This window comes from Linepithema humile, chromosome 8 (genome assembly GCF_040581485.1).
Source record: "Linepithema humile isolate Giens D197 chromosome 8, Lhum_UNIL_v1.0, whole genome shotgun sequence".
Lineage (NCBI taxonomy): Eukaryota > Metazoa > Arthropoda > Insecta > Hymenoptera > Formicidae > Linepithema > Linepithema humile.
Genome location: NC_090135.1, coordinates 3,649,658 through 3,659,276, shown reverse-complemented (window position 1 = coordinate 3,659,276; position 9,619 = coordinate 3,649,658). Strand labels below are relative to the sequence as shown.

General features: G+C 45.7%; 2 protein-coding genes across 2 annotated transcripts; one reads left to right on the top strand and one right to left on the bottom strand.

Annotated features, from left to right (window-relative positions):
• Window positions 1–412: 412 nt before the first annotated feature.
• On the top strand, window positions 413–2,873 carry LOC105680172 (putative nuclease HARBI1; the record flags this gene model as incomplete). Its single annotated transcript, XM_067360814.1, has 1 exon — window positions 413–2,873. A coding segment is annotated over one exon (879 nt), but the record flags the coding sequence as incomplete, so codon positions are not given.
• Window positions 2,874–6,129: 3,256 nt separating this feature from the next.
• On the bottom strand, window positions 6,130–9,083 carry LOC137001706 (uncharacterized). Its single transcript, XM_067360813.1, has 5 exons — window positions 8,864–9,083; window positions 8,026–8,787; window positions 7,638–7,792; window positions 7,291–7,554; window positions 6,130–7,011 (listed from the first exon to the last, which is right to left on the bottom strand). Exons 1-5 carry the CDS (start codon window positions 9,081–9,083, stop codon window positions 6,130–6,132), a joined length of 2,283 nt encoding a protein of 760 aa, XP_067216914.1.
• Window positions 9,084–9,619: the final 536 nt, after the last annotated feature.

Sequence of the window (9,619 nt, the reverse complement as noted above, 5' to 3'; positions counted from 1 at the left end):
TGTTTGGTTAGGACTTAACCATCAAGTTAACTTAGGTATATTTTACCAATACTTGAGGTTTGGGTTAATTGAAAATTCAATACGATTTAACCTTCAATTTCCAAAAAATATGTCGTATATATAAATAAGAAAATTAGAAGTGGATACTAAAATGGATATAGATATTAACGCATATAGCAGTGATGAAGAACCAATACAAAGACGATTATTCAGACCACGACGAAATTACTTTGAAGAGTATAATCAACATGAATTTTTCTGTACATTCAGGTTAAGACCAAGAACAGTTGAAAATATTTTGGAAGAAATTGGAGATATTATTTCACATCCTACAGAAAGGTGAATACTTTATGTATTAATTTTATTAATTTTCTATTGTTTCTAATATTATAGTTTTTGTTAAATTAACTTATATTTTTTTAGAAATAATTGTCTTACTGCAAGCCAGCAGTTATTACTTGTATTAAATTTTTATGCAAATGGGTCTTTTCTGAGAGTGGCAGGAGATTCTGGTGGAGTTAGTACAGCTACGGCTAGCCGAGTAGTGGCAAGAGTTTCTAAAGCCATAGCTACTTTACGTCCGAGATATATAAAAATGCCTGAAGGTGATAACGCTACTGAAGTAAAACAAGCATTTTATAATATCGCCAGATTTCCAAGATGTATTGGAGCAATAGATTGCATCCATGTGAAGATACAATCACCAGGTGGTAATAATGCTGAAATATTCCGCAATAGGAAACAATTCTTTTCTTTAAATGTACAAACTGTTGCGAATCCATTTCTGAAAATAAGAGATATAGTGGTACGGTGGCCAGGATCTTCTCATGATAGCCACATATTTAGAAATTCTGGTTTATGTGCTGATTTAGAAAACGGACGTTTTGGAGAAAGTGTATTAGTTGGAGATAGCGGTTACCCAATAAGGCCTTATTTATTAACACCTTTGCAGCAAGTAAGAAATAATGCTGAGGCACTTTATAATGAATCATTAGTTTGTACAAGAAATGTTGTAGAAAGATCATATGGAGTATGGAAGAGGAGATTTCCAGCATTAGCAATGGGAATATGTTTAAAATTAGACATAATTCAAGCTATGGTAGTAGCTACAGCTATTTTACATAATAAAGCCTGTGACGAAAAAGAGAGGGTACCACCAATAAATAACGATCAAGAAGTTGCTATTAATATAGTCAATAATATTCCTGTGCCAAATGCTGAATATAGAATTGTTAGAATAAATGAAAACAATCAAGTGAGACATAATTTAGTTTATTTTGCAAATTTATAATTACTTTTTTTATTATAATGTATATTAATTATATTGTCTTAATATATTAAAATATGTATAAATATTATAATAAACACGTAAGAGCGTTTATAATAAAATTATTTATTTATTTTTATAGGCGAATGGCCTAATGGATTGTGTTCGACTGGTGAGAAGTGAGATAGAGTCAATTGTGTAGAAATGTGTTTATTCCTTTGTCAGAGAGAAGTATGTATGTACAAGTGTGTGTGTAACTTGAGTGCGCCAGCGGCGCATTCGCGGCAGAGTGTAAGGCCGCGCGTTTCGAATGAAAGGTGACGGGCGCGGTAAGATATTACCGGCTGCGTCTGCGTGGTTGGAATCGGGTCCTTAACAGGACGATTCATGCGAGGGTGCGTGTTGCATCCCGGCGGCGAGGTTTGCGTTGCGGTGGAGTCTGTCTCCGTTGTGCCATGCGCTGCGACCGTCCGGCTCTCGGTGTGAGTCGCAAGTGAGTCTGCGAGCCGAGGCGGGAGAGGCCTTCGCATTCGGATGTCCCCGGAACGTGAGTGTCACGTGGGGGCCGAGTCAACCGGGCACAGAACTCTAAGGGAATTATTTTCCGCTGTAGAGTCTGTGGTGGCGACGGCGATGCTGGTGCGTCAGCTGACCGTAGCTGTACATCCTACGTGAGGTGTGCGGTCAGAGCTGAGACTGAGTCTTTCGCTTCCGTGCCTTCCCAGGCACTGTGAAAAGTCGAGAAGACTTGCTGGTTGCGCTCTTCGAAGCAGAGCTGTGACTCCGTTCAAGGGCCCTTAGTGAGAGCTCGCCTTGAAGCGAGTGAGTGAGTAAAGATCTGCGGAGCAGCTCTTTTATATCTCGTCGATCGAAGCTTGATCGCGAGAAAGCTTTTCACCGCCTGCGCCACCTGGCGGTGGGTCCGCAAGCTTATAACTGGTAGAAGGCCTGCGGCGCGTAGCGGCGCCGCGGCGTATTATGCCGCTTCAGTACAGCTGTGTGGCGGTGAGCCGCCACAATTTTTAACAAAACTTTGGATTAAATATTTATATTTACATAATTTACCAGTTTCATAATCATTATCTTTGTACTTGCGAAAATAAGACTACAATTAAATTTAGTTAATTAAATGTTTTAATTCCAGGATTTAGGAGTTAACAGATTTGAGAGCGCATAATAAAATTTCCTTAAATATAAATTTTATTGTGTAGTAATACAAAAATAAATTACAACTTTTCATATATTAAACTAAACTTCATACATCTTTCTTTATCAAAATTCTAAACAAAACTATCTTGTATGTTATTCATACAAATAAATCTTTCATCTAAAATAATTATAATGACAAAGGGACTGAACAGCGAATTTATTGCATAACTTTTTGGCAGCTGCAATAACTAAAGTTAAAATAAAGCAAAATAAATGCTAATAATTAAATTTAAAATTATGTTAAAAAATAAAAATTATAAATCTATTAATGCAAATGTTTGATACAATAAATAACTATTTCTTATCAAAAAGTAACACAACTTGCATATAAAATAGGAACTAAAAAAGCAAGATTTGAAAACAAATGAGAACTAAAATATCGTATTTGTAATATGCATAATGCATTCAAAACAACATTTGTATTATAAACAAATAATGACGTATTATAATATTAAATATTGCTTTCAAGATAATACAATATAATCAAACGTGAACTTTTTTAAACAATCAAAGGAACAAAAAAGATTTAAAATATAAATGCATTCACAATATAAATGCAATATAACGAAACATAAAAAGTAATCGCAGAAACAAAAAATATCACATGCACTTTTTCTTACATTTTTCTAAGAATATCAAGTTTTTTTCCTTAATTTCTTTTTTTAATTTTAAAATTTCCATTTTTAGCTTATATCTTCTAAAAATAATTTTTTTTGCAGTTGTATGAAATTTAATTTCTCCTTAATGACATTATTATTTACTTCCTCAAACTGTTTCTTTAAGGAATGTTTATCTGTTTCTTTTGTCTTTCCTGAAAAATAATAATCTTTTATTAGAAAAAGAAAACAATTATATTTTACTTCATACATGTAACATTTTTGGTTCATTATTTGATCATGTTTTATTTTATTATATTGCTTCTATCATTGCGAATGCATTATTTTAAATTTTGTATTTTTAAATCACTAATATGTACACACATTAAACAATTTTTATCTAAATTATTAACAATTAGCTTCTTTGACACAGGCTTTTTTAAGTTTTTGCTACAATAAGTAGTCCAATCATTTGTAAATGAGCTATCTTCGACCTCTCTTTCTTTTTCAATCTCTGTTTCTTCGTTTTCTTTGTTTCCTAACATTTAAGTACTGGAATAATCTAAGATTATATTATATATATATATACAGCTCAAAACTTATTAACATATCCTAATAAAAAGTGATCCATTAAATTGATATTAAATTCACATCAAATTGATGCAAATTACATCAATTTGATGGTCATTTTTCACTGGAATGTGATTGTATATTATATATACATATATACATTGCTAAAACTAACCTTGTTTATCCACCTCTATTTCAAACACGTAATCATGATCAGAATTGGTAGAAACACTGGTTGAAGGATTTTTTACACAGTTGGTTTCTGAAGATTCATCTATCACTGAAGGGTAACAAATTATTAAAAAACAATAAATATAAATTAAAATATGTAAACATTATTTTTAAGTACTTACTCATAAATTGTGAGTCGCAATCATAAGAGTTTTGTAATCCGGAAACTTGAGGGCCTAATATTTCCTTTATCGTTAAGTCAATATCAGTCACTGATATTGGCGTATAAGATCCTCCACCAGTTTTACTAATATTCATTTTTTCTATTGTAAATTTTTTTTTAGTATTTTTTTTTAAATTGTATTTTTCTTTTAAATGCTTAACACTTCTGAAAGTATTATCATTGTTTTTGCTGTTAAATTCACATTCAATTTTTAGCCAAGCTGTTTCTTTGTCTTTCCAAGTTACAGAATTACTCTTTTTAGATTCGATAACTTTTTTATACTTTTCTACGAGACTGATTAATAACTGCTCTTCATACTTAGAAAAATTAGCTGCTCGCTTTTCTGCCTTTTGTGTAATTATTTCTGGAGATTGAGATTGCTGCAACAACAAATGAGGTTATTTAGATACAAAAATATAATATCCAAATCTTTAATTATTGTATATTATAAAAAAATTAATGTTTAATTTATTACTTACCATGGCTGCAAATTATTTATATAAGTATTGCACGAAAATTGCATATATTGCACATATTAAATACGTATTGTATGCTCGGGCATACATTAAACGTATAACCTAGTATCGCGTGTACATATCGTGTGTACATATTATCCGATTGCTAAAATTGGCTAAAATACCGGAATTAAATTACTGTGCCGGAACAGTGAGGCCAACCTAATATAGGTATAAATAACCTTTGGTTTGTTTAACTATCAGTTTGTGAAACAATATGTTTTAGTTAATTTCCATGTTATAGTTAACATAACCTTTTGGTTTACTACATATTGTGAAATTGGCCGTAAGAGGAATACCGTCCCAGGGGTTTCTCAGATCAGTTGGTGGCGGCGGTGGGTGTTTGGTCACCGCCGCTGTCTGAGAGACCCCTACTTCCCTCAAGCCCTACGCTGGGCTGATGTACGGCGGCGACGGGGGATGGTTCTCCTCCGCCGCCGCGTTGCGGTCGGAAGAACTTCCCCGCCGCCGTTGTCTCCCGTTCTTCTCTGGGAAGGGTGGGGAGGTGGGGAAGGTGGTGGAGTACTATCCACCTCCTCCGCCTTTCCTCTTCTAATGCGTTCCGCCTCCTCTTTTCGCGACATTACGGCGTCGCAGAAATCGGAGGCGGCTTTCCATTTTTCCTCTCCCTTCAGCATTGATTAAACCAATGCCGGAAGGGAGAGGTCCTGTCCAACCACTGCGGTCAGAGCCCGGCGCTCCTCCGTCCACGCCTTACACTCGGTGAGGGTGTGCTGCGTCGAGTCCCGACCGGCCGCACAGTGGTGGCACCCCGTCGTGTGCTTCTTGCCTATCCTGCACAGGTAGTCACCGAAACTACCGTGCCCGGTGAGTACCTGTGTCAGGTGGAACTCTAGTCCTCGTCCTCTTCTGTCTACCCATTCCGGTAGACAGGGCTGGATGGCGTGGGTGGTCCATCTGCCCGTCACAGAGTCCGCAATGGCCTGCCATTGGGAGATGGTTCTGCGTCGGGCTTCCCTCCTTATTTTTTCCACAGCCCCTGGTCTTAAACGGGAACTCTCGGTGCGGTCGGGGTCCCTCGTACGCCGATAAACCTCGGCGTACGAGTTCGCCAAAAACTCTACCGGGAGGAGACCCGCCAGGGCCGTGGCCGCCACGAACGACGTCGTGCAGTAGGACCGAAGAATCCTGATGGCCAGCCGGCGTTGTTGGCGATGGATCATTGCCTTGATTCGCCGACTGACCGAGACTTTTTTGGCCCATACCGGTGCCCTGTAAAGGGACACCGACTGCACGACGTTCGCGTACAGTCGCCGAACCTTAACGTTTGGCCCATCCACGTTGGGCAGGAGGCGGCCTAACGTGGCCGCCATCCTGTCCGCTTTGAGGAATGATTTGAGCGAAATGTTACTCGAATCCCCAAAGCCCATCTAGGGTGAGGCCCAGGTACTTCATCTGGGTCCCCACCAGGATTTGGATTTCCCCCACCCACATTTGGATGGGGGGAGGACGCCCCATGGCCCTGCTGTAAAAATACAGGGCCTCCGTCTTGTGCGGGGCGACCTCTAGTCCCATGGCTCTAATGGAGCACACGACCGCTCGGGTTGCGGCTAGGTTTTACAGTAGGAGTCCTAGAACCGACCCCTGCGGAACCCCGCAGTTCACTGGCCTTCTGCTTACCCGCTCCAGCTGATCTCGGTGCTGGAGCGTCCTGCCGCGGAAGTAATCCCAGACTACATCCCGTAAGTATTGGAGGAGACCATGATGTTCCATGGCCACCCCCATCCAGTCCCAGGGAAGGGAGTTAAACGCGTTGACGATCTCTAATGACACCGCCAACACCACCTCTTCCTCCCCTACAATTTGGTCCGAGAGGGCCTTCAGATGCAAAATTGCATCCGTTGTTGAACGACCTTCCCGGAACTCAAACTGCTCCTCGCTTAGGTCGGGACCATTCCGCGACAGGTGCTGGACGATTCGGCCAGCAACTATTCTCTCAAACAGCTTACTGACCTCGTCCAGCAGACATATCGGCCTGTAAGCAGAAAACTGCTCCGCCGGCTTCCCCTCTTTGTGGATCAGAACCAGATTGGCTTTTTTCCACGCCGAGGGGAAAGTGCCCGTCCTGAGGCATGTGTTGTATAACCTCCTCAGGCAAGCTTCCACTCCGCCAAAGGCCAAGGCCCAGATTCGACCGGGAATCTCATCAGGACCAGGGGCTTTGCCAGCCGCCCACAGTCTCTTTGCTGCCTCGGAGAGCTCCTTTTTCGAGATTTCCAGGTCCTCGTTCCAGAGGGGAGGGTCCCTCCGCGGGGGGATGTTTACATCCCTTACAGGGAAGAGGGTCTCCACCACTTGGCCGAGGAACTCCGGATCGAGCGTCTCCGAGATGGGGGCGCCGCCGGTCTTAGTCTGTTTAAGACTATCCGGTAGGGGCGCCCCTATGGGTCCCGGTCGAGTTCCGCTATCAGCTCCTCCCAGGCCTAGGCCTTGGCCCTCCTAATGGCCGACCGCAGTGAGTACCTTGCGGCTAGGTACGCACCGCGCGCCACAGCAGTACTTCCGTTGTTTCCACTCGCCCTTTGTCGGGCACTGAAGAGATCGCGTCGAGCCGCGTTGGCTACTCTGCGGAGTTCCGCGATCTCCTCACTCCATCAGTATGCCGCCCGACGAGGGGCGGGTCTCGATCGGGGCATGGCCACGTTACACGCCCGTGTCACCATGCCCACAATTGCGGCGGCCTCCTCTTCAGCTTCGACGTGATCGGGAGGATCCGACCACGTCTCCACCAAGACCGCCGCCTCCAACTTGTCCTGGTCCAACTTCGCCAGGATCTATCTGCGTGGGGGTCTGTTTCCCCTCCGCAGGCGACGGAGCAGCACTTCCCGGGGGGTGGCTGTTAGGACCACCTCTATGATTTGGTGGTCCGACAGGGACTCTATGTCCGTCACCCTCCAGGACTCCACCAACCGCACAGCCCGCGGGGAAGCCCACGTCAGATCGACTATGGACTCCGGGGATGCACGCACGTGCTTGTGGACCCTTAGTTTAACAGCTGGAGGTCCAGCTCCGCCGCCCAATCTATCACGTTCTCATCCCTTCTATCGGTGCGCCGGGAATCCCACGCCATGTTCCAAGCGTTGAAGTCCCCGGCCACCAGCACGGGGTGGGGGAGGCATCGGCATAGGCATAGGATTTGAGTCGGACACCCTGTACGGCTCCGCCACTACGTCTAATCCTGCTTCACGCCCGCACAGGTCCGCAAGAAAAGATCCTGGGCCTGTCGGGCGTGATTCAAATTAGCCTGCAGGAGTCTCGTAGACATTGTCGGGTCCGCAAAACCCATCACTCCTGCAGGCCAACCTCCATCGTGTCCTCATTCGTGACACTCGGCGACGGCTCGCACTCCATTTCAAGGGGGGAACAGGGTCCCTCCCGACTGGGCAGAATCGCCGCTGCCGTCGCTTTCCTCTTTCCTTGTTGGGGGGGGGGGGGATGCTGGGACAGTCCTGCCCTTAATCTTCCTTCCCCCGTTCTTCGGGGTCTTGCACGCCGGGCCTCCCATCCGGTAAGAGGCCGGACGACCGGCTGCACTGCATATGGCGCAGTGGACCGGTGCCGTGCAGGCTCTCGCCTCGTGTCCCTCGGTGCCACAGCGGTAGCAGCATTTGCTGCGGTCTATGTTGCCCGCAGGACACTTGGCCTGCACGTGCCCCTTCTCTAGGCATCTGTGGCACTGGAGGGGGCGTGTATCCAGTAGTTTCACTTTAAAGTGGAACCACCTTATTTGGAGACGGCCGACCTTTCCAATTTTGGTGGCCGCCTCCAGGGGGCAACGGACCCATGCGGTCCTGGTGCCTCTCACCGTTGTTTTGATGTCCCCCACCTTGACTTCGGTGAGGGGACATCCTCCCTGCTCCGCCACCGCCCGGGCAATATCCTTGGGTGTGGCTGAGGGGTCCGCGCCGCTGACCCGGATCTCCCCCATTTTCTGGGGGCGGGCGACCCAAATCTCCGGTTTATCGGCGAACAAATCGGTCATTCTCTTGGCCAACCTGTCCGCTTGAACCTTTCTTTCGGGGCCGAAAACTTTCACCAACATGGCACCTGTCAGAGCCGGACGGGACTTGAGCGTTTCCGTGATCCCTAGGTCCTTGAGGGGGATCTCCTCCTGTGCCCGCCTCATCACGGCGGCGTATTCGCCCTCGGGCAGGTGATCATTATCGCCGCTGTACGGGGAGCCTTCCCGTTCTCTTTCCCTCTTTTTTTCCAGTCCTTTGGGAGTGGGGAAAAGAGGGGGGTTTGGGAGCCGAACTGCTTCCTTCTGGTTTGGGGGGAGTTTTTTTCGTACCCCTCCTCTTGACCACTTCGGAAAATAGTGGCTCCTCCCGTCGGGCTACGACGGTAGTGGGGGCCACCGGAGTGGTCGCATCCCCTCCAGGAGGGGTTAAGGGACTCGGCTTCTTGTCGGAGTCCTTTTTCTTCCCTTTAGGGGAAGGGGGAGGGCCGGCAGTGGGCTGCTGCACAGCGGCGGACCGCGTCGGCACCTTCTTTTTCCCCTTTTTTCCCATCTTCTTCTCTGCGTTCCCAGCGGGGGGAGCCACCCTCTTAACGGCGGGTGGACCCGATCCGCTAGGGGGCTCAGAAGAGGGGGGCTAGGCAAGGAGAGGAGCCTTCTTTTCACCATCTCCTCGATTGCTTGGAAGAGGGGCCCCATCATCCTTCTTTGGACTTTGTTGGCAATATTTCCAACGAAGTCCTTGTCCACGGAAATTCGGTGATCACTCGTGATCACCGGTTTCAATGGGCAATCCTCCATTACTTTACTGACCCCCTGTATCGGGGGCTTTACAGCGGGGTGACGCGCCAGTTCTTTTCTGAAGGGGGGGATGATTGCGTGCGAGGGTACCGGGAAGGGGGGGCTCCCCTCCAGTCTCTCCATGTCCTTGTCTTCCTCCGTGTTCTCCTTTCTTATGAGCCCAGATCTGGCTCTGGTGATAATGGGGGATGGAGGGAGAGAGGTTCTCCGCATCTCCGCAATATTTTTGCGGAGGTCATGGAGTTCCTCCTCTAAGCGGCGATTTGCCTCCAGTAGGGCCTCCACCTG